Source organism: Lepidothrix coronata, unplaced genomic scaffold (assembly GCF_001604755.1).
Source record: "Lepidothrix coronata isolate B3197 unplaced genomic scaffold, Lepidothrix_coronata-1.0 Scaffold58, whole genome shotgun sequence".
NCBI classification, from domain to species: Eukaryota; Metazoa; Chordata; class Aves; order Passeriformes; family Pipridae; genus Lepidothrix; species Lepidothrix coronata.
Window position 1 is genome coordinate 2,953,935 of NW_016690238.1, and position 25,186 is coordinate 2,979,120.

At 42.6% G+C, this 25,186-nt stretch overlaps 1 protein-coding gene across 1 annotated transcript in view; it reads left to right on the forward strand.

The window, feature by feature from the left end:
• Positions 1-2,666: 2,666 nt before the first annotated feature.
• ETFA (electron transfer flavoprotein alpha subunit) overlaps positions 2,667-25,186 on the forward strand; it is a 29,385-nt gene continuing 6,865 nt past the window's right edge. Inside the window, exons 1-9 of the mRNA XM_017816766.1 lie at positions 2,667-2,738; positions 8,518-8,667; positions 10,424-10,505; positions 10,606-10,688; positions 12,187-12,286; positions 13,494-13,604; positions 14,705-14,806; positions 15,659-15,727; positions 16,746-16,828. Coding sequence (XP_017672255.1) covers positions 2,700-2,738; positions 8,518-8,667; positions 10,424-10,505; positions 10,606-10,688; positions 12,187-12,286; positions 13,494-13,604; positions 14,705-14,806; positions 15,659-15,727; positions 16,746-16,828 — 819 coding nt within the window. The 5' untranslated portion in view covers positions 2,667-2,699. The remainder of the gene's footprint in view (positions 2,739-8,517; positions 8,668-10,423; positions 10,506-10,605; positions 10,689-12,186; positions 12,287-13,493; positions 13,605-14,704; positions 14,807-15,658; positions 15,728-16,745; positions 16,829-25,186) is intronic.

Consider the following 25,186-nt stretch of genomic DNA (forward strand, 5'->3'; position numbering starts at 1 on the left):
GGCAAATTAAGGATGCCCAGGACATTCTTATTTGGCGATAAAGAGCTGCTTCAATTACTTATCCTCTTTTCAAACTCATCTCAGGGTACTGTGACTTCAGCAAAACCATTCTCCCCTCATCTTCATGAAAACATTTGGGATTTTTTCGCCTGGTCATTTGTTCAACTCAGACAATGCACAGGCAGGTCCAAACACTCATTTTGCTTCCTTCCTTTTTTTGGGACTGGCTGAAGGGTGGAGCCAGACCGGGCAGAAGGTAGAGCAGCCACGGAGCTACTTTAAACTGTATAATCAGACACAGGCCCCAGAGGAGCTTTGTCACCTCCTTTAGCTCTTCCCTTCACAGCTCTCCTTTGGGGCCTGAGGAGTTAAAGTAGTGCTTGGGGCCAGGAAGCTGGAATATGCAGTGCAGCTGCTTTTTTTCTATTACAGAGACTTTTGAGATTTGAGACGAAGTAAATTGTCCATTTAGATTCTTGAGTTGCTGGACCTGGTTAGCTTTTGCTGTAAAGCAGTACTTTTTGGCATCCGATGTGAAAATCATGTGGCAGAATAAATTTTAGAGGTGATCCTGTGCCAAGGCTGTGGCAAAGTGGAAGAGCCTTTTTGATCAATTTGCTTTTTGCTTTCCTGTAGAGCTCCTCAGCAATGCAGAACGAATCACTGACACGCTGCAGATCACCGCTGATTCTCGGAGGAACAGTCCAATGGCCATAATTGTTCAGGGGTTTATGTGTTTGGGTTTTGTTGTTGTTGTTTTTTTTTTTCCTCCTCTAAACGACTTCAGGATGGGAAAGAAGAAACTGCATTCGTGGCTCGCTATCTTGTGATTTCTGGGATGGGATTTCCATCATCAGTATCCCAAATCCAGGCGTGCTTGGGGCTCCTGGGCTGGCAGGACTAATTGCTCCAGTGTGGGAGCTCCTGCCAGCTTCTCCAGGACACCAGGTTTTCAGAAAACCACAGCACATATTTTAGCAGTGAATTAGGCCTGAAACATTTTGCTTCATTGATTTTTAAATCCCTCTCCTTGCCACCCAGAAAAAAATCCAGAGGTATGGAGAAAAACGGCAAGTCCCAGTCTGGCCCCTGGGGCACCCTGGTGCCACAGAAGTGGCAAGCACAAAATGTTTTGCGTTAGTTCTGGGAAATCAGAATAATAATAATGAAATAGATCTATAAATTATTCAGAGCTAATGAGCTCTTGCCTAATGCTGCGTGGGGCCAAGCACGGGCTGGGTGAGGCAGCAGGAAATCTGTCCCACTGAGGGAATGCCGTCCGGGGCTGGAGACACCGGAGCGGTTTTTGAAGCTGTCGCGTCGTTTCGACAACCGGTGGATCGTGACACTAGGGAAGCACTGTGATGTTTGGCCTCTCCTGTGTGCCACACGCTCTCCCCTCACATTGTCTCCTTCACTCTTGCTGGGTCTGGTGGTGTGGGGAGTGTGGCCGGAGGACCTGGCAGCTCACGGGCATCCCCAGGCCGGGGCATGGCCTGGGGGTTGGGGCTGGGGCTGGCAGCTGTCCGCACCGGCCATCGTCTCCAGGCTTCCGCTGGCTCCACAGCCGCAAATTAAGACTTTTCCCTTCTTTTTCTTTGCAAGGCGCATTTTCATTGGCTTGGGATAGGATCTGGCGCGGACCGAGCATTTGCAGGCATAACTCTTCTTTCTGTTGTTTTCTTCTCTTCCAGGTATGTAGCCCCTTGCAGAAACAGTGCCGGGGAACAGGGAAAAGGCGGCCGGAGGAGGCTGGCGCTGGTGACGGGCGGGAAGGGGCCCGAGCTGCGGAACGGACCGGGACCCGCTCCCCTCGAGTGCTCCGGTGGAGCTGGACCGGCACCGCCGCGGCAGCGGCGACTGCGCTCTGCCCTCCGGTACGGCACGGACAGCCCGGCGGGGGGACAGCGAGGGCACGGGGGGACAGCGGGCAGTGCGCACGGGCACAGCCGAGAGGCTCGGGACAGAGCCGGCTGGGCGGGGGTCAGTGGCCGAGCGGTGGGTCAGCAGGAGGTGCGGGGGGACACAGCCGGCTGTGCGGGCGGTGTGTGCGCTGTGTGCGGGGACACAGTGGTGCGGTGTGTGCGGTGCGGTATGATACAGCAGTCCCTATGCAGTGTGCGGTGTGCGCGGTGTGGTGTGTGCGATGAGGTGTGTGTGGCGTGTGCGGTGCGGTGTGACACTCCGGTCCGTGTGCCGTGCGTGCACTGTGATACCCCGGTCCCTGTGCGGTGTGTGCGATGTGACACCCCGGTCCCCGTGCGGTGTGTGCGGTGTGACACCCCGGTCCCGGTCCCCGTGCGGTGTGTGCGGTGTGACACCCCGGTCCCCGTGCGGTGTGTGCGGTGTGACACCCCGGTCCCGGTCCCCGTGCGGTGTGTGCGGTGTGACACCCCGGTCCCGGTCCCCGTGCGGTGTGTGCGGTGTGACACCCCGGTCCCGGTCCCCGTGTGGTGTGTGCGGTGTGACACCCCGGTCCCGGTCCCTGTGCCGTCCGTGCGGTGTGTGTGCGGTGTGACACCCCGGTCCCGGTCCCGGTCCCTGTGCCGCCCGTGCGGTGCCGCCGCCCCGCTGTCCCCGCTCACCCGCGGGGTTCCCGCGCCGGCGCTGCCCATTGGCCGCGGGCCGGGCCAATGAGGCGGCGGGGCGGGGCGCGGCGCTGCTCTCGCGAGATCGGCGCGGAGCGGCCCGACGGAACCATGTTGCGGGCGGCGGCGGCGCAGCGGCTGCGGCGGGCGGTGAGTGCGGGGGCAGCGGGAGTGCGGGACCCCCGGGCCGCACCCCGGGCACACGGGCCGGGGCCCTCCCGCCGGGGCCTTCGCGCCGCCCCTGCCGTGCGGGGCCTGCCCAGTGGGGCAAAGGTGGCGCGGGGCGGGGCGGGGCTGAGCTCCGCCCGCCCGGCAGCGGCGGCCGAGGGGTGTCCGGGGGGCGAGTGCTTGGTGCCACTGGGGCCGGGCTCCTCCGCTGGACTCCTCTCCCGCTCCCTGGCTGTTAACAATAAAGTTTCCGAGCGGACGCCGGGTGTTTCGGGAGCCCTCTCCGGCGGTCGGGAGTTGCGGGCTGTTGTCCCGGTGGAAAGCTGCCGGAGGCATCAGTGCGGTCGTGAGCCCCCGGGAGTACTCCCTCACATCCACCCGCCAGCGGGGCGAGCCGAGCAACAGGCTGCTTTCCTTACCGCTAAAGGTTGTTATTGCAAACCCTAAACAACACTTGAAAAATATTTGTGGCTCAAGGAGAGGCTTTCTGGAGTATTGAGGGGTTGATACAGCGTTTCTCAGTCACAGCTGTGCAGAAATGTGATTGCTTTAACTATCCCAACCTGTGGACGAAGCTAATGCAAAACACTTGTTGCTTTTCCAGTTTGACCGTCATATGGCTCAGCTGGGAGGAGTGGGGCTTTTGGAGGCCGTTTGCTGCCTGGTGTGTCATTGTGGCTGTGTTACCAAGGTCTAGGTGACCTCAAGGTTAACTGGAGTGGATGATTGATGAAATGTCTCTGAATATCTGCTTGAACTCTTGGCATCCACTGAGAGATACTCCCTCCACTAAAACTGTGTGTAAATAACCCATGTTCACAACTTTAAATCTTGCGAGTTTCTTTTCGAGCTCTCCAAGGCTTTTATAGGTATTGCAGTTATGTACAGCTCTAAAAGAGGAGTTATGGATATATTAAATGGTTTCAGGTAATAAGCATCTCTTATAAGAGCAGCACAGGTAGACTAGGTCAGACGTGACAAAATTAATCAGAAAGTTCTAACTGTTGTAAGCATGGACATCTCGGTTGTTAGGCTGCAGGCTTTGTGGAGCAAAGGTCTTGATGATCTCTGAAGCTCCCGGGTCATATGGTACTGCTGTGCAAATAGTACTTTACTCACATGATCACTGCTCGATTCAGTTCTGTGTAATGGAAACGTGAGGTCAGCTCCTTGGTTTTCAGCCATACACATTTAAACTCTTAACTACAAAATAAAGCCAGTAAAGCACCCTGTGCACCTTCAGTATGTGGGTAACAATGTAGTCTGTGAGAGAAATTGCAAGTTTGTTTCACTTTTTGAAAAGTGCAAAGTTTTTCCCTGCTGACACTGTTCAATGGTCAGTGCAGTCTGGAGAGAAACAGGATGCGAGAGACCTGTGAGGTGTGAACAGCAAGGAGAGGTTGGAGTTTTGCATAACTTAAAGATGGGAGGACTGAGGAGAAATGAGACTGCAAGTGCACGAAAATTGGTGCAGGGATGGGAATAAGCCACTTAGGGAGTTTGTTGTCAGTGTTGTCTGTGTTTCAAAGTAGCTTTGTTGATTTTTACTAATGGTTTGCAAGGGATATATCTGGAGAAGCTTATTCTGTGTTTCATCTTCCTACTGCTGCTTCGATTCCTTTGTAATTTTATGTCTTTATTGTGATTGCAAAATCCTTTTTACAAAGTGGTTTTTTTCTTTCTTTACTTTTTTCCCTTGTTCTTTGCTGCAGTTATAGCTCCTTTTCAGTTCAAGTGCCTTTATTGTTGTTTCTGTAGTTAGTGTTTCCTGAAGTTGTCTCTTAGACCTCTTCTGTAGGCAGATCTGTAGAGAGATTCTAGAAGTACATCCTTTATTGCTGGAGTTCCCTCCTCTCCCTGAACATACCAAAACTTTTTTTTTTGTTTAAAGTTTTGCAGCTAAAAGACTGTCTCTTACTAGAATTAAGCATTGCTTTCCTTATTAAGCCATTATCTTTAGTAATACCCCAATTCCTAGTTCTTGGAGTCCCCTCCCGGGAACTTTGCCCAGTGTTAATGGTTCTCTGTGAGATACAGAATTTCTGCTAAGCAGTTTTAAAACTTTATTTCCTGGCCAGTTTGCTTTTACAGCTAAGAAAATCAGCTCTAGAGATACCTTTGTGGGTCCAGCTGTTAGATGCTTTTGCCTTGTGAACGTCTATTCTGGTTTAGTTCCTGAAACTTCCAGAGGTTCCTCTACAGAGGTTGGGAGACAAACTGCAGTTCCCCAGGTGAAGTGTCTGGCAGCCTGCTTTGTATTCATGCATATTTGGAGCACGGGGCCGTGTAGAACTCACCTGCTGCAGCTCCTGCATTTTCTGGATGACTTTTTGGCTGACCCATCTTGTGTCCCTGTGCTGGCCACACGTGTTACCCACAGAGCTGATTTCCTAATTCTTGTGTTATGAGTGTCCTTGGAGCAGGCTGCAGGCACCTGGCCATGACTGTTGCTACAAGGCCATCAGTGCTGCCACCAGTCTCACCCAGCAGCAAGCAAAGATCTGCAGCACTTCTCTCAGGGCTTTTCCAGCTGTTCATACATTGTTTTTAGCGTGTGAGCGGCAAATCCGTATTTAAGAAGTGCTGGGCACGTGCTGTCCAGGCAGCCTGTCCATAGCAGTGCTGAAAGAGCAGCCCAGTTCAGTTTGCAGGGGTGTTGTGTGAAGAGCCTTGTGAAGGTGTTGTGTGTAGGTGGGTGGGGACCTGGGGTGTCCGAGGTGTGGCTTTACCTGGGCAGGTGTACTGGGCACGTCCAGATTGCTCACGTTTTACTGGGACAGTAGCAGTTATTTTGTTGTTGTTTTGTCTGAAGCCTAGAAACCCAGATATTATGCTGACATTTTTCATGTTCTGCTTGGAAAATATTACTGAGTTTCTCAGGTGGGGAGCCAAAAGATGCTTTGGAGAAACTTGATAGATTCAGTGAATCCTTTGGTACTTTGCAAGTGGCTTAATTGACCTGTACTGCACATCTAGGTTAATCTTAGCAACTTTTAGACATCTGGAAGTCAGAGGCCAGGTTTGCTCTACAGTAAACGCTGGGGTGGAGGGGGAAGTTGGGAACTCTGGATGGTTTTCGTTCACAAATGTTTATTTTGGTATAAACTGAATCCCTGTCCGGAGTTTCCACCAGAGAGGACGTGCAGATGTTTCAGCTGTGGAGGAAGTGTAGGTGCCTGGCTGTGATTTGTATCTAAACCTAGGCAAAATAGACTTCCCAGTTCTACCTGTTGCTGCCACATCATTCTCTGTTGTTGTGCTGCAGGAGCTACTCAGTGGCCCAGGTTTGTAGGATGTTTATCTGTAGCTGATTTCTTTGGATAGCCTGATTTTTCCAGAGCTTGGTTTTCACCAGGAACTTTCTGTGGCACAAGCACTGAGTGCTGTTCCCTCTCAAGGCATTATTTTCAGAATAAACCTGCTAGCTGGTCAGGTTTATTCTCCACTTTCCTGGTTTATCTGGGCTTCAAAGTAGACATCCTGCCCAAATGCAGAAATTATGTCAGTGAAATAACGGGCTGTTCTCACACATGTGCAGCTGGACAAGTAACTTCATCAAAATAACTACCTGTCCTCTTCATTGACTCATGGCAGGTTCTTAGTTTTCAGGACCATATGTGACTGCATGAATTACCCTCTGGTTTTACTGCAGATTCTTTATTATAACCAACAAAAGTCAGTTTGGTTTTTTTAATTGAAAAAATTATTTAATGTGTGTTAGTGTATTAAAATTCAGACTCAGAAAGGAATCTTATTTGTTATCTAGGATTTTTACCCAAGATCTATAATGTGACTTTTGGTTTATTTTAAATCTGGTCTTATCTTTATGTTCAGAAATGTCATGCATAAAGTGACCTTCTGGTATTAATGTTGTGTATATTCCCACAAATATAAAATGTAGGATTATTGGTTTAGAAATAATACCTAATTAGTGCTAATATAATACCTAATATCCAGTCTGCTCAAGCAACATCCATTGCTCTTATTCTTTTTGGCTAAACCCCAATTATTTCTCAGTTTATTCTAGAATAGTTTGACAGAATGATAGAGCTCCTCTGGTGGTGCAGCACTTATTTAGAGAAAAGATGATAATATAGTCAGAAATAAGTGTGTTTAAAATGCATGTGGCTCCCTTTGGAAATTTGAAAACTTCAGGATCTTCCAGGAGCATGGTCCACTTTACCCTGTGACATGAGTATAAATCATTGGAGAAGTGGGCTTTTTGCCACAAAAGCATGGATTTATTCCTCAAATGGTGACTAACATTTCATAACTTTTATTGCAAATGATGTATGAAACATAATCAAAAATACAGTGTCTGATCTATATTGGCAATAAATATTTTGTTACTGGCAATTGGTTTCAAACGAGCTCAGAGTATTTAATCACAGCAAGAAACCTTAAGCATCAAAGATGAAATGCAGAGCACTTTTACAAGAATCCTCATTGTTTTAATGTAAAGGGCAAATCACAATCCAGATTCTGGAAAAACTCATCTTTGTATTTATATTTTTGCACTGTGATGAGGTTCAGGGAAGCACTCGGGATTTGCTCTCTCTGTGTGAAGTTGAGCATGGTGCAGGCTTTGTGGGGCTGAAGTCCAGATCCAAATTTTAGCCTCTCAGATTTTCTGGAACTTTTTTTTATTATAAGCTGTAGATAAGTGCATGTTTGGCATGAGGGGAGATGGAGTTGGAATGTGTATGTTTAAAAAAGCAGTGTTTGGCCGTGCAGTCTTCAGTGTTGTGTTGGTGTTTGTGCCTCGGTCATATTAATGAATATATTTGGTTTTCCATGTGTTCCATATTACACTGATTGTAACTTGAGTCTTCAGTTAGGCCTTATGGAGGGTAAACAAAGTCTTGAAGAATAATATTCCTGTTCCCATCCCAAATGTTTTCCCTACCCTAGTTATTAGTCTTGGAGGAATAACGCTTTTCTCGTGTTCACCTGAATATTAGAGAGGAAAGTCTGAGTTTAGAATATTCTAGTTTGGTCTCATGGCAATTCTTTGCCTCATTTTTTATTTTTTTTTTTTCTTTCGTTTTTGCTTTAGAAGTTAAAGTTTGTATGTGGATGGTGAATTGCTCCAAATTATTATTTAAGGAGCGTGAAATTGTGGTGGTAGACTACGTGCTCAAGTGTCGAATATTTTAAAGGAAGAAGGGGAAAAAATAGAACCTGATGTTTGTAAAGATTTCTATTAGTGTGTTTGCAGGCTGGGAGCCCTTACTGCTTGATTATCACGCAGCCACTGCGTGCAATTTTGCCTCTACACGTAACTAAATATAAAACTGGGTTCTGTAGCTAGATTTTGGTTAAAAGCTGTAATAAAACACCAGCAGAGAACCACCCTAAAAAACCCAAGTATTTATTTGCAACCCTTGATTTCCTTGTGTCTTAGTCTCGGTGGTCTAATCTTTGTTCTTTAGGGTACTTGGTTAAGTTGCTCAACTGAACTTGAATGTAATGTGTTAAAATGTTTTTCTTTATTTTGTTCAGTATTTTCATGTGGATGTTTTAGTTTAAACACAGCATATTATAGATTAGCTGAAGCCAAGCAAGTTTATACCTTTTTTTTTAACACCTTGTATATTCTCCTTACTTAATAAAACTTCTCTAGAATTAGCCTGTTTGGTTTGCCAGCAGTGCTTCACGGTTTGTACAGCTGATGAGTTTCTGTCAAGCAGAACTGCTCCAAGAACAGTTTTTTATTTCAAAGCTGAGTACCAAACTCCTGTCTCTCTCCCTTCCTTTCAAGGCCTCGGTGCTGCAGAGGTTTCAGAGTACGTTGGTCGTAGCCGAGCACAACAATGAGTCTCTCACGCCCATTACGCTCAACTCCATCGCCGCAGCAAAGAAACTGGGAGGGGAAGTTTCTTGTTTAGTAGCTGGTACCAGCTGTGACAAGGTAGGAAATGCTGTTTTCATACGAATGAAGTAAAGAATACTTGGTCAGCCTGAAAAATAACCTGTAGTGCAGAGGAACTGTGCCAGGAATTGCTAATCTGCCGGAAACGTCCTGCACTGGAACTGCTTCTCTTCTGAGGAGAAAATAGGGGTTTAGATTTCATTTCACAGGGGACAGTGTCGGTAACAGCGCTCACGAGCTCGAGCGAGCACATTTTTATAGGGCTGAAGGACAGCTAACTTTTAAAACAAGGTTTCTCTGTGAAGTTCGAAAGACAAATGTTGCAGTGCTAAGAATTTGGAAAGAAGGTTGCACTTGCTCAAATGGAAACCAGCAGAAGTAAAACAGCACAGTGACAAATTGGGCTTCTGAGCAACTTGCTTTTACTAATCAACTACTAGTTGCATAGAAAGAGTGTGTCTGCAACCTAAAATTCTGAAATTAATGCTTCTTGACTTTGTCACATATCTCACGTACCAAAAAAGTTCCTTGTATGTCGACTGTGTATTGTTAATGTGATTTTTTTCTGTGCAAAATTTAGAGACAATGTGGTTAGTACGTTAGTGGCACTTTTATTCCAGCAGGATTTACTCTTGTGTGAGCAGTGGAAGTACAGAAAACTATGCCTAATATTTTACATACTGTGTATGAACTGTTATTTTGAAAGCAACAGGTAGTATCTCATGAAGGAGGCACACTTAGGGCAGCTAATTCACTAAGAGGTGGAGAAACCTCAGTGGCTACTCAGGTGTCCGAGGTGGAGACAAAGCAAATATTTGTCTAAATCAAGAAAATTTAAAAAAAACATTGCCCGAAAAATCTGTCTTTAATTTTCCTTATTCTCTGGCACTTGCATAGTAGAGAAATGATTGTGAATGTTTTGTTTGGTTGGTTTTTTTTAATGCTAAGTATATGGTGTCTGTTTGGCAAGGTATGTCATGCTGGGAAAAAGTATTTTACAAAAAATGAAGGTTTGGTTTTGGTTTTTTTTTAAGAGCCAGTGACTCAAAGGGATGTTCTGCAGCAGCTATGAGGGAGTTCTTCTCTATTTATTTCCTTTTGTTAATTTTTGAGGGTAAACTGATACTCATCAAACTCAGTAAAACTACCCTGGTTCTGGGACAATGCATGTGGTCTCCAGACCTTGCTGTCAGTCCTCTTCTCTCTGATCTGTAATAACCCTTTTATCATTTAAACTTCACTTGTGCTAATTTAAAGGAAAAAAAATGCATAAATATAAATTGAAAATACACGTCGTGTCAGGGGGCAAAAAGTCGGATGCAAATAACGGGATTGCTCCTAAAATTTGGACGAAGATCATAACATTGCTGTACATTTGTATTTGCTTGTGTGGTAGATATTGACTGATTTTAAAAGAAAGTAGGATTGGTTTCTTGCTGCTTACACTGGAATACTGAGCAATAATCCTCACTCGTGGCTGTTACCGGCTGCAGTAATAACTGAGGAGATGAGTGTGTGATCCTGAAGGCAGGAGACAAGCTTTCCTCTGCTTGATTTGCTTTGTAGTTTTCTTATTCACAAGTCCATTTGCATTATCCCATAAGGCACTATGCTGTGAGTTAGAAGAGCTATATTTTATTCCATCAGGTTTGTTCTGATTTTGAAATTCATGTACTTTAGGTTCTGGTTTTAACTAATCTGTAGGCTGTGAGCTCTTTGCCGCAGGGACTCTCCTGTTATTTGTTTGTGGTGCCTGTTATAACACAAACTAATAATAATTCACTTGTGATCATAGGTAGCACAAGAAGTCAGCAAAGTGCAGGGTGTTGCAAAAGTTCTTGTGGCTCAGCACGATGCGTACAAGGGATTTCTGGCAGGTGAGAGTTGTTCTGACCTATTAACAAAAGAAATTGTATTTATATTTGTGCTTGAAAAGAAGATAGTTGTAAATTCTGAGCATTATATTTTTATTCTCAGAGGAGCTGACTCCCTTGATTGTGGAAACTCATAAAAAATTTAAGTACACCCACATTTGTGCTGGAGCATCTGCCTTTGGGAAGGTAAGTAGATCAAAGTACATCCAAAAGTTCTTGTAGAAAAGACACAGACACTGCTGTAGGTAAGAGTTGTGAATCAAAGGGATGAGAGAAGTCAGCCATGGACACTTCTGAGTCTGCAAACAGTGTTACAAGCAGTTCACTTAAGAGGTCATGAGTTAGAAACACTGAGTGATGTTTGATTTTTATTATGGGCTGATGTGGACAAAAGAACAGCGTAGAAGAAATATTCCGTGGTAACAATATAGGACTGTGTACAAGAGGCAAAATAGGTTGTGATCTGAGAGCATGAAAATTGTAAAGAAAAGCACAGCAAATCAAGATGAAAAATGTATTATTTGCATATTAAAATGAAAGTGTGCAGACCTATTGGAAGCAAATCTTTTTTGGAGGGAGAATTGCATCTGCGATCTAAGTCATGTACATTGAAATGTCTGTAAACATATATAAATAACACAGATCTAAGTCTCAGCCAAGATGTTTTTTAATGAAAATATGATTTTTCAAAACTTGTTTTCTCAAGGAATATGTTTCTAAGTGCATGGAGAGCCTCAGTGCTAACAATCTGGGCACCATCGTGGTGCAGCAAATTAGAGAGAAAGGGTACTTGAGAAATCCTGCTGCTGTAGGATGAATAATGACATCAGCCTCCCATCTGACTACTTTCACTTCCAATCAATATCAATCTGTATACTTCTATTTTTGCTCAGAGAAATCTTTTATGTACCTTTTTTGCTAAGAGAAATCTTTTACGTACCTTAAGTCTTAGGGTTTTGAATTTTTTTCTATATTTGAGCTGTAGTGTCGTAGTAAAAGTTAACAGCTTTTGCTTTAAAGCTTGCACTGCCATTTTTGAGTGCTTCGTGTGAGTAAAGGTTTCAGAACTGGGCCCCTTTGTGTTGTACCAGATTAGGAGGCAGACAAAGAGCAAGCAATCATCTTGTTATCATTGATTTGTTCATCATTTTTGCTGCTCTTTTTTTCCCTCTTTCCCACTCATAAAGGTGCCAAGTAATGTTAGGTAAATTTTAAAGCAAAAGAATTTGTATTTTAATATCAAAAATAATTTTTTGGCTTTTGGGAGAAGAATGTAGGGTTTTTTTCTTACTGCCTCTGGCAACTACCTTCCAAAAATACCTTTTTTTTTTTTTTCTTGAAGTGCTAAGAGCTCAGCAATCCATAATTGTCAATTTTCTGAGTAAATGGCATCTATATTCAGTTTTAAACTATTTGAAGCAAATAAGCCTCCTAATTTAAGATATTGAATTAAGGGTTTACTTACAGTAAGTCTCATAAAACATCTAATGTTATTACAGTAATGGGATTTTATTTGGCCGCTAAAGCTACATGAGAAGCCCCATGAAAATCTTAGTTCTATGTGTGTTTTTTACTTAAGGACAGCATTATATGAAGTTAAAGCTCGGTCAGCAGGTGTTCTTTTACTGACCATGTGTATTTTAGTTAGCATTTGCTCTGCTAATTTTTCATCTCTAACTTCTAGAATCTCATTCCCAGAGTGGCTGGTAAACTTGGTGTTGCCCCTGTTTCTGACATTATTGAAATTAAGTCCCCAGACACTTTTGTGAGAACTATCTATGCAGGTGGGTAATCACAAAAGGTGTGTGGTATTTATGCAATAACAGACCCAATTCTACTAACTTTCCTACATGATCTTGTTGTTAGAACCCTGGAAAATTATAGGAATTTTCACCCTACCATCCGAATTGCTGTGGTTCATAAAAAATGAAGCCTGGGGATGGACATGATGCTCCCTGGGTGAGAAAGCAAGTAAGCCCAACAGCTTTGGGACTAGCATGTCAAACCCAGGTCTTATCACCTTCATGAATAGAATTTGGTCATATCCTTTGTACATGTTTCTTTGTTAATGCCCTGCTGATCAGATTTTGCAAAGCGTAAGACATGGAGTTAATTGTCCAGCTGTATTTAATAGGACCAGCATTAGTTCTGATTTAAGATACCCCAGGGTTATTTTTTCCAATTATGAAGACATTGAACAAATTATTTATAATATTTAATTGGATTAATTTGCAATTCTTTTTTCACTCTTGTTTCTCTAATACTTGGCTGACACTGTGTTTTATTTTAGATATGAGCTCATTAGCTTGTGTTTCTTAATTTTATGGTACAAGACTGTACCACATGTACCAGCACGGTGTTACATTTTGAGTTACGTTACCAGAATGTGGTTTTGTGTTGCACTTTTAAGTTGCTTCCCAGTAATTCACAGTTTCAAGATGACTTCGTTTGTGAATAGTTTGTTTAGAAAAATGTTGCAGCGTTTTTTTTTCTTTTAGTGTTCCCTGCAGCCTGCAGTGTGAAGTATTGTATTATATTATAAGAGAAACACAGTCCCACAGATACTTGGGGGAGGCCTCATTGTCTTCAGTTCTGATGAGTTCATGCAACAGGATAAAAGATCTACTTTGAATTATAGACATCCCTTAAGAATGGCATTTTCAAAGTTGTTTTTTTTGTCCTTTCTGAAATTTAAAAGCTCATCCATAAGAGATGATTTGAATGCTTTGTATCCTTTAAAAATAGAGCATTTGTCATTATACTTCTGAAACATGGAGCTAAAAAGTAAATTAAACTATTTGTAATCTGTATTTATTAAGTGCCAGGTTTTGGTCACCTAAAACTGCAATTTTGGGAAGTACCTTTGTGGATATTGTTCTAGTACAACAGCTAACGTGTTTTTGATATTAGGTTGTGTTGTTTTGTGGGGGGTTTTTAAGCACAATATGTCTGATAATCATCTTTAAATTTTCAATGTACCTTTTTTGTTAGGAAATATTCTTTGCACTGTGCAGTGTGATGAAGCAGTTAAAGTGTTCACTGTACGAGGAACTTCCTTTGAGGCTGCACCGGCAAGTGGTGGCAGTGCCAGTGTAGAAAAGTGTGAGTATTTGTTCTGGGATTCTGTTGCTTTATGTAATAGTTAGTTTTTCTCACTGCATGGTGATGTTTTGTAGAAGCATCTGTCAAAACAAACTGATTGTTGCAATGTTAGCTTTATACTTTTGGTACAGGTACTTGTGCTGTTTAGTGTTGTCTGCTATGGATTATCTGCTCAGTTCCTCCCTTTTCTTTGACTTGAAAAGGAGATTGTCTCTGCTGAAATCTCTGCTTGTTGTGCTCGCTGCTTAAACTTCTGCCACTGTAATCTTGAAACTTCAAGTAAGGACAAGTTACAGCTGTTTGAATAACCAGATTGGTTTTCAAAACAAGACTGAGCAAAAATGAAAGTGGCTGGCTCTCCACAGTTTTGGTTTAATCATATTGCAATCGAGATGGGTCATTACATCACCAAGCTAAATTAGAAGTGGTTTAAATTGATTCGAGAACACCCAGTTGTTGATCAGTTTTAACTATCTCAGTTTAAATTACTATTTAATGAAGCCAGTGTAGCTTTCATAGTAGAGAGATCCAGTCACAGAATGACAAAGTAGCTGAGGTTGGAAGGGATCTCTAGACATCATCTAGTCCAGCCCCTGGGAGAAGTTGCCTGGGACTGTGTCTAGTCAGGCTTTGAGTATCTCCACATGTGGAGACTTCACAGCCACTCTGGGCAACCTGTTTGATCACTTCTGCTGTTTTTCACTGTGGGCCTTTTTCCTTGGGATGTAGTGCCTGCCTCTGAACCTTCCTGTATTTCCTAATGTCTGTTAATGTTAGAAATGTTACTTCAGATCAGTGTATTGCACTGTCAGTGCATCACCTAAGTGACTTCTTTGCCTGTCTGAGTAAGAAGCACAGGTCTTGTGCTGGGTTCCTGTCAATGTGTAGCATTTATACAACAGAACTTCATTTCAGTGCAGCTTGTAGTGAACGAGACTTGTACCCAGAGCCACAGAGCAACTACTGACAGTGGTTAAAGCTCGCGGTAGAGTCGGTTGGAGAATGAACTGTGCTTTAAGTTTAAGCTCAGATTTAAAAGGTTGAAAATACCTGCTTTATCATTTTTCTTGTGGGTGTTTTTGTTTATCTGATGAATGCAGTGACCCCTCCACCCCCCGTTGGTCTCTCTGAATGGATTGAGCAGAAGTTGACCAAGAGCGATCGGCCGGAGCTCACCAGTGCAAAAGTGGTGGTGTCGGGAGGTGAGTTAGATAATATGGAAACTGGCTTGGGATGCATTTCAGTACCTCTTCCTAAATAGTATCTGTAGCAGAACACTGTAATGTGATACATTAAAAAAAAAAAAATTATGATGTAATTCTGAAATATGCCATAGGGGCCGCTGGGAAGGCACTCAACATGTATGTTTTGTGGGGAGGTAGAACATGAGTTTAACATATGCTGGTTGGCTTTGTAAGAACATTGTCATGTTTGGTGAGTCCCTTTCAAATTTTAGCAATATGAAGTGCTATTAGATTGAAATCTATCATGTTTAAAATTACTGCTAATTATTACAGGCAGTCCAACCATTATTATGCAGTGGCTTTAATGATTTTAAAACCCATTATGTTTGTATTCTGCTCCTCGGGTATCGAGTGATGGACTGTGATTTTTACTGTATGCCTATGGCTAAAATGATTCCTTAGTTATCCCACTACAGAGTTTTGTACCTAAAGCCAGCAGAGGGAGCACAAAATAGTTGAAAAAAATGCTGTTTCCCTGATTTTGGAGAATGATGTGGACGGTGCTGTGTGCCAGAAGGAAGCAAGACAGTGGTGTTGGTTTATACATATAAAATATTAATCACAAAGACAAAAGCTAAATCTCCAATATTACATACTGGTTAGTAATGCATCCAAAAATACCCTGTGCAAGCGTGTCTTCGAGTCTTTGCAAACTCAAATATTCCTGTGGAAAGTGGGCAATAAAATAAATATAGACAATAAACGTAACAAAAAATAAACATAGCAAAAAAATAAACATAGGCAATAAGAAAATCTTAAAGCATATTATGTTCTTCTTTCTTGATCTTTTTTTTGTTCTTAACTTGTAAGGGAGAGGGATGAAGAGTGGTGAAAATTTCAAGTTGTTATATGACCTTGCGGATCAACTGCATGCTGCAGGTAAACTTGTTTTTCTCTGTTTCTGTTTAACCCTGTTCATTATATTTTAAAATGTCACGTTAAAAACAATGTTCATCTTGAGTCTTTTATTTTCATGTATTAAATAAACTCTTAGAATCCTCTTACTTTAGTAATAGATGAAGTTTTGTCAACTGTATTTACATGCCTGTGTAGGCAGCAAAATGCTAAACTGTAATGTTCCCTGTCCTTCTCAAGTCTCCAGAACGGAAGCTTGCAGACAGAAAGTGAAGTTGTTGTCTTAGGTCACTTTGAAGAGCTGATACTTTGTTCATACATCCTTTTATACCACTCCTTTACAGAATCCTGTTCACATTTGTTATAGTTCGAGTGGCTCTGTCCTTTTGCTGTGCTCTTGTGTGAATAGGAGCAAACCAACCATATACAGTGTTGAGCTAAGTATTTTTATGTAAAGGCTGGGGGAGAAGGAGGAACTGTTTGCTTTAACGTTTCAATTTCGTTAATTTTAGCTTTCACAAGTGTATAAATTTATAGTTTTACATGACTGGCGTTGTTTTTAAATTGGTGTCTTCGTTAACTGAATGTCCATATGGCATTTTCAAGTTTACTTTGATATTTTTCTTTACCATGCCTGACTTCTGAGATTCACAGCAATTCAAGATGCCACATATGTTCTATTCAAACTTGAAGGAACATTTTGGGAAGGCATTTATGGGAAAATCCTCTTGACAAAGCAACAAGAAAAAATAATGGAAATGTGCCAGACTGAAATCCTTGGGTTTAAATATATGGCCCTTTGGTGCTGGGAGTAAGGATTTCCTGTTGCTTATGAAGTGCATTAGCACTCAGTATTTGGAAGTTTTTAGCTAGTGGTATAGAGAAGGATTACCATAAGAGCTTTTAAGAGGGAAGTTTCTAAATACGTGCCCTTAGAGTGTGGGACTCTTCAGTAAAACCCATGTGCTTTTATGGTGATAGAAATTTGGCTCGCTAATATTTTAAAAAAAAAAACCCATTGGAAATATTTTCTTTCAACTAGTTGGAGCTTCCCGTGCAGCTGTTGACGCTGGCTTTGTTCCTAATGACTTGCAAGTCGGACAGACGGGCAAAATAGTAGCACCAGTAAGTATGGAAATGTCTCTCATAACAGAGCTGTGGTGTTCTCTAGTGTGCATTTTCCTTCAGAGCACGCACTGAGAGGTGAGCTGAGCCTTAGTACTGAGCCTGACAGGAAGATCTGAGTGTGCCCAGAGCGACAGAAGCAAGCTGTGATGCAGATCTCTCCCGGGGGTCAATCAGATGTGTTCTGCCATGGCCCTGCCAGGGGTTTTGCACTATGGACTTTTTCACAGTTGCCTGTGCTGAACATTTTCTAGCTTTCTAGCAGCCAGCACTGATATGCTAAAAGATGTCGTTGCCAACAGAAACTTGAAATTATATTGATCCAGGGCTTGATCTCTGGCAATTGTGCGTTCTGGGTTTTTACAGGTGATGGTTTTTTAAAAACTTCTAGTAACTGGATGATGGCAGTACAGTCTAAGCAAAATTTTTGTAAGGTATGAAAGTGCAAGAAGTTTAAGAGATAAATAATCTGCAGGTTGGCAGCCATACTCTAATGAGTGTCTTAATATTGGGTCATAACCTGCTGCACGTCTTTTTCTGCTATTTTTGCATCATGCTGTCACTGGGAACTGATTTCTGTGTCTTTTTGTATCTGTGCAGGGCTTTCTGTCCTGTAGGGGTCTGAGACTACTTTCATTGTTGTTTATGGCCTGAGGAGATGAGAGGAAAGCAGTGGACAGATAAAGCACTTGAGTGTTTGTAAATAAGAAGGTACAGCTGTAGCTCATCTGAGTGTGGGGCAGGGTGTGCAGTAACACATTCTGAGGTGTGATGATCATGGCCATGAGCAGGGAACTGTGACCAAGGACACGGGCAGGTGTGGCCATCTGTCAGGGGTGCTCTGAGCTACAGAGTGCAGTAAAGGTTTAGCCTCTCAGTAAGCAGTTCTTTGTGTATGGCAACAGAAGGCACTGAGGAACAACTTTTTACTTGAGACCAGAAAGGAAGAATGAGCTGGAACTTAGTAGAGAAACTTTTCATATATCAACTGCTGCATTAACTGATTTGTAATAATTTAAATAGTACTAAAAAGCTGTCCAAAGCCTTGCTAAGATCTGGAAAGTTTTGCCTTTCTATCATTATGAGCTGCAAATTCGAGAAATTCAAACCCTGTCCATTATTTTGCTCGTGATTCATCTGTCAAGATAGAGCAATGCTTGGGTATCAAAGACAGGAACTTGTGATTCCTGGAGTCTGTTGTCAGTTCTGCCTACTGTGTTTTCTTGAACAAGATGCTTTGTGCTCCTGATTCCTTCTGTCTTGAATTGTGGATAAGGATGTTTGCTGCTTTTCTCAAAGTCCTCATCAGAGGCCATCTGAGGGATAGCCCTGTGGGGCTGAGTGGAGCTATTTCTAGGCATGCTAATGTAAATAACCTGTAAATCTATATGATAACCAACTTCTACAAAAAATAGCTTCTGAGAAGTAGGCCTGTTGATAAGACAAGGTCTGCCTGTTTGCAGAGTGTGTCCTTTTACAATATTGATAGCAATATTAAACTCTGTGCAAGGAAATTGTGAGGCTCTGCAGATTATAAATGCAGCCCTAACTCTTTCTGCTTACCGGGGTGTAAGCCAAGTGTCATTTAACTGTGTCTTTTGGAAGGACATGAGATGAGGCTGACCATCCTTAGTTCTCCACTACCCAAATATCCATAATGAGGTGGAGAATACTAATTTGAAGACAGCTCAGCTCTGGTTTATGTGTCTCAAGGCTCAACAATGAACATTCTTTCCAGAGTCAAGGGCATATAAACAATTATGTTGAAACAAAAAAGGCTAGTTTTTGATGAAGATACAATGCCATTTTTTGCCACAGATGGCCCATAGCGACATGTGAAAGTCATAAGAACATAGAGCCACAGCACAGGGTCACATCAGTGTTGTCATTGTCATCTTCTGGAGGGTTGTTGGAACAGCCATTAGTCGGGACTGACGAATGAATGTGTCAATAAATGATCCGAACTGGCACAATTGTGTGGTGCTGCATCTGTTTGTCAGCAGGGCTGATGCGTTTTTCCTCTCATCTCCCTTCTTAACAAATAGTTATTAAACAGTGAGTTCTGCAGAGTGCTGAAAATTATATGTCCCTTCTTTGAAATTGTTCAGATATTTCATTGGGATCCTAAAATACGTGTGAGGACAACATACGGTGGTTTAAAAGTATAGAAAATATTGTAACTGTAATGAAAGTGCAAGTTGAATTGAGAGTAAGCCCACAAAGTTGCTGACTAGAACTAATTTTTCAGTGTGCTGGATAGGTATCTTAAATATGAGGCAATTGAAAGCTGCAAATTCTTAATTTAACATTCCTAATTCTACTTCACTGTGTTTTTGGTACTTTAGCGAGAAAATTATTCTGTGCAGTGGAAGATAGAGTTGACTTGGAGGAGCAGAACTGAGCTTTTTTGATCAGATCAGGATGACACTGGCTATTTTAACAGTTCTCAAGATGCTGCTTTTCTCCTGTATATGCTTGGGACCAGTAGTTCAGGGAGAACTTGTGATGTTCTGCCTGGAGAATTGCAGAGCAGGTTTGTCCTTTGGTCAGTTATATTTGCTGAGACCCGAGGTTTGTGTGCAGTTTTGGGCTCCAGTTGACACGGTGCCCTTGTGGGTGTGTGGGGTTTAAGCAGGGGAAGAGTCTCAGATATGGAAAACTGTTGTAGCTGGAGACCCGGCTGCTCTCCCGTGCAGCTGCTCCTTCCTGATGGGAAAGTATCTCAGTGCCTGCTCTTACCCTTCTATTAATAGTCTCTTGCCCGGTCTCAGTGGAGGGTTGGAATGCATTGTTTTTAAAGGACTCTGGAATTGGGTCATTTTTGAGCCTGCAGAGGGAAAAGGGTTAGTTACAAGCTCAGGAAGAGGGGAGGTGCTTCTGCTGCTTTTCCTGTGTGACTGCTGTGGAGTATTTCTGTGCTCATCACTGGGTAAGAAGAGAATAGTCTAAAAGGTCTGCTCAATTCTTCCCCTTGTCTTTGACTGTAGATCTGGGGGAAGGAAGGGTAATTTTCAACATTGGTCCTTCAGTAGTTCTGTGACTGGCTTCAGTTGTTAAGATGCAGCCCAGCCAGTGCATCACAGGACACGAGACCCTCACAGCCACAGCAGCTTTCCCACAATCCCCCTGTATTAATACAACACACAGAACAGTTAATACTCACAGAACAGTTGGAGTTCATTTTGCTTAGGTGATGGAAGAATGCAGTTAATTAAGGAGTACAGATTTCACCTTCTTTCTGTTTGAGACTTGATTCTACCTCTCTCTTCCAGAATAGCCTTGGATCACTCAGCTTCAAGGTTTTGTTCATGTTGGTGGTTATGCAGATTGTTGGGGTTTCTTTGGTAATTTTTCTCTTGTACAATTTTATTCCAGTGAAAGTATTCAGTGTATTATTTTTGCTTCTGTTTGTAGCTTTTTTTACCTATTGATTTCAAGTGATTGCAGCTCCTATTTGAACATTCTGTCTTATGAAAGAGAAGGCTGATTTGTATTATATGATGAGATGGAAGGAAGGAAGTTTTTAGGCATAAGTGGATATATTAAAATATAAAATGTTGCCTTCCTAATGAAAAAAGCAGTTTAGTATATTCAGTGTCTTTAATCAGTGACAACCATTTTAGCATATTTTTTAAAATTAGAAGCCAGTTGTTTTCCACTATTTCTTATATGCAGGTGTTCTGCAGAAAAATGAAATTCAGTTCTCAGATTTTAAGCACTGTGTGTAGTTTCTGTTTAAGAAAAAAGCCCTTGTAAGGATGCTCAAATTATCTGATTTTGGATGAAAATATCCTTCCCATGAGTGTCTACTATTAAATATTAGTTAAGTATGTCCAGTTAGAAAATACTGAATTCCCTACACAAATCAAGCCTCCCACCACCACCCCAGAGCAACTGCTATTTTTAGATAAGAAATTTAAGAGAGTCAGGGGTGTTAGCTTTCACAGTAAAAATCTTTCTAGTTCTCTGTCTCACGTTCACAAAAAAAGAAACAAGAACAAAAAGGAGGACGAGAAGAAAGAAAGTAAAAAATGTTTTTTTAGTTATTTAAAACTTTTGTAAATGGAACATGAATGCTTCATTTATTAGTTCAGTATAGCTTTCCCAATTATGGTGTAATTAGTGACTTTTCTAACATGCAAAGTGGTAGGTAATCTTTCTCAGGAACTTGTGTAATTTGTCTGATATTTAAGCAAAAAACGTTCTGATCCAGGTGGGAAATCCTGCACTCTCTGCAATTCCAAGAAGTGCCTGTCTTTGGACACCCGAAATGTTCCCGTGGTTTCCCAGGTTTTCCCTTGTGCCCTATTCTAATTAATTATATTCTCCCTTCAGCTTTTGAAGGGAGATGGGGCTGTGCTGGCATCATCTCGCTCTCAACTTCTTGCCTCTAAAAACCAGCCAAACCCTCAGTGGCACCGAGAGTTGCTTTTTTTGGCAAGTGTGTGTGAATTTAGGCTGTTTATTTAGTTATCCTCTGACCTTGTGGAGGATCTGCTGCTGCTTGATAGACGTCTTTCTGGTTTAATCTCTTCAGAGTTTAAATGTTCACTCTTTTGAAATTTATTTTCCTCTGAAGTCTCTGTTCTTTCAAGGTCTAGTTCTGTCACTGTCTTAGTTTTCCTTGTAGGTTTTCCTAGCTGGCAAAATGCCTTTTTTTTTTGTTTTTAAGGTGCTCAGTTGCTGCTGTCTTGTTACTTTGAACACTGGGCACAGGACTCTTAACAGATGACAAAAATGGGATGGAAAACTCAGGAAGGCACAAGTTAGGAAATATGTGGTGTAGCAATAATTGACACTGGATTAAATGATTGTGCTAGAAATGTGATATGATTGCACTGAAGGCAGGTGTGTGTGCTGAGAAACCTCGGGTGGGGAAGGCAGATGGGAATTCAGTGTAGTTCTGATATGATTGCCAGGAGTAAACTGCTTGGCTTCCCTGCTCGAGCTTCACTTTCCTACTGGAGGGTCTCTCTGGCTCTACTAGATTGCAGGAACTTCAGAAGGGAGGCAGATTTACAACTGTCAGGAATTGACAGGAATAATGAGGGAAAAAGAGGCATGTTAGAGGTGCAGCAGCTTCAGGTGAGATGCTGAGGAGTGAGATGTTGGCTCAGTTAAAAGGCACCAAAGCTGTGGAAGAGCAGTGGAATTATTGCTGCTCCACCTCTTCTGCAAGAGGATGGGATACTTTCTGAGCTTCTCTGTGCCTCAGTATTTTACCAGGCATCCCTTTCACTGCAGTGAGTGGCATTTTTGCACTAAATAGTCATCACCTTGCTTTGAGAGTGGCACAGTATCACATCATTTACATAATTCCTGTATTTTGTATTTCTTTGTATTTGGTGGCAAAGCAAACACTCCACCCAGCCTGGGTTTGTTTTTTCTAAAATTCCTGGGTGACTCCTGGTTTCTTTGCATAGTAAGTGGGTGCTAACTGCTCTTGAGTGTTACTTCCCATCACTTTCTTAGGGATCCTTTGCTTGCTCAAGTTTGCTTATCTGTTTTTTCCTTTCACTCTTTTGTCAGGAAGTGTAGGGAAAGCGAAACAAAGCATATTTTATTCCAGTATTTTTGTTCTTATTTTGTTCTCTGCCTCTTATCTAAAATTACTGACAATGAACTAATTAAATTCTCTTACCTTCATGAGGAGTGTCACTCCTCTCATCTTGATTGTACTCACTTTAAAAATGTTCTACTCCTTGCTTATCAGTGAGAAGATCCTAATTACATCCTCCTTTGTTACACATACAAGGGAATATTGAGATACCAGAGTTTCTCTCTTCAAAACCACGGTACATAATTCCATAATTTCTCCTACCCTACGCCGTAGGAATGTGTTATTTGGACATTAGGTTTGCACTGTAGAAATGGCTGAGGCTGTTAGGCAGCCAGCAGATGGGAATAGCACTGGGAAAACTGACCATGCCTGGGAAATCGTTTTTGGAATATCTCCTCTGATAATTCACTATTGTTGAAAAGTAGCTTTATAGTGGCAAACTTTAGAGAGCTGTTTGTATGCAGCTGGGACTGAATTTACAGGCTGTGTTTCTCTGACTTGCTAAAAAGCTGAGGATTGACAACCCCTTTCATCCTGCATTATCCAGCGTAGCTTTTAACTCCAAGAAAACTATGTTCACAAATTGATGCTCTGCTCCTCTGGGGTTGGTGCAGAAACATTAAATTGTACTAAAATATTCATATGTGAGTGCATTTAGCTGAAAGCAATTGATGTGCTTTTCCCTGGAGAGAGGAAAAAAAAAATTGCTGTATGGCCCTGCACTCCAGCAGACACCCTAACCACGCTTAAGAGTAATTACACAGCTTGGCTGATCAAAGGTTCTTAAAGTGAAAAAGAAACTGTAGTTGGGCTGCAGTGTAGTGATGTGTGCTTCTTGAATGGAACAACTGCATCCAAGCAGTACATACTGGAGGATTGTTTGATATACAGTGTAATACAGATGAACCAGTGTCAAGGCAGAAATATTTTATTGGGTTAATAGCTTGTAATTGGAAGGAATCTCTTGTACAAAGCAATTTTCGTCACAAAGATTTCTTTCTAATTTCATTGTCCTTTCACTCTTGCAAAGAAAATAAAATATCTGAGCTGCCTTTAAAAAGAGTATGTGTGCCAGAGGGGTTTATTAAACTGGCCTGTTTAAAAGCATGCCACTGGGAGGATGATAAATTGATGTGTGCTGAAGGTTTTCAGCATAATTCAGAAATTGGCATAAAAATCAATAGGAGCTGACGACATGCTTGCAAAGTAGCTGCCTCAGCTTGGGGTGCACCTGTGGCTGCTCTGAGCTCTGTCACAGCAGCCTCCAAAGGCACTGGGAGTTGCAGTAAAAACTGTTCTTGTACTTCTCTTGAGTCCCTTAACTGCCCCAAGACAGCCTAAGGCATATTTAAATATTCTCATAAGCATAAATGAAGTAATATCATATGCCACGAATTATTCTATAAATAATTGGAAGAGTCTGTGTGCACAGGAAAATAACTGCAGTGGTAGATTGGTAATTATAATCATCCCCATATAGCTCTCTTGTGCATTTATCCAAACTGGCTGCATGGATTCTGGAGCCAGGAGTGCAGATTGCTGCACATGAAGTCTTATGGACTTGCAGCAGCTGCCAATATGTAAATTGGGTATGTTTGAAGCAGAAACAGAGTTTAGGGAATGGCTGAGGAGGATTTTTTCATTTTAATGATTAGCGTGCAATGGCTCTGTAAGACACACAGTTTTTCAACAAAAATGACAATGGTAAGGCTAGATGAATACTTTAACTAGCAACAGAGAAGCTGGATTCTTGACTTGGAATCTTGTCTTTGAATAGGATAAATCTGGGAGTTGGAGTTGTGTTTCTTTTTAGGGTGGTTGGGATGCAAACCTCTGCTTACAAACTCGGAGTTCTCTGTCAGGGTTCTGGCTGCCACTGGGATATCGTGTGAGCAAATTAAAGCACTTCTGGCTTTTGTGCCAGTTTGCTGGCAGAATCACCTTGGGCTGCTGCTGTAGTCACTGTGAGAAGCCTCATGGGTGCTGGTGCCCCCGTCTCCACATCTTCCCACTGCTGGCCAAGCCCTTCCTGCAGCAGCACATCTGGAGTGTTGGTGCCTGCTGATGGTGCCTCCTTCCCCTCTGCTCCTGGGCTGTTTGGTCCATTCAGCTTCCTGTGCTGTGTTAACTGTGCTCTTCCCTGCTGGCAGCTCTCTTCTCTGGTGTCCCTTCCCCTGTGCTGATGTCTGCCAGCCACTTCATAAAAAAGTTGTGGCATGACTGTGACACGTGTACACTAATTGTTTCCTGTGTGAAATGAAGTTACTGCAAGGCAAGGCAATTGTCTAACCTGATGCCATGCCCTTTATACCACCAAAACTTTCTCTTTCCTTGACTTCCTTCAGTTGCTTTTGGAAGTTCATTTGTATCAGGCAGTGCAGTGAGCCCCTTGGTGTGGAACCTCTGTGCTGCTTTGTTTCCCATTCTCCTGTGGCACAGTGCTGGCAGCAGCCCTTCAGTGAAAACCTGCCTGTGCACAGCACCAGGGAGCTGAGAATCACCACTCCATGTCCTAGACTTAGATGTAAGTGCCTGTAACTGTGAGCTGTGGATCAGCTGCCTGACAGCAGTAATTAGAGCAGCTTCCAGGGTTCCAAAAAAGCTGGAACTTGAAGTTGGTGTAAAGCCATGTTTGGCCCCTGAGAGGTGCGATCCAGACTCTGATTCGTGCTGTTTGTGCCTCATCTCCTGCACAGATGAGCTCTCAAGGACTGAGGGCTCCTTCCAGACCTCGTGTGCTCTCTGTGATGGCAGACCTGTCACGTTGTGCAGTTGGAAGGGACACTGCTCTGTGGGAC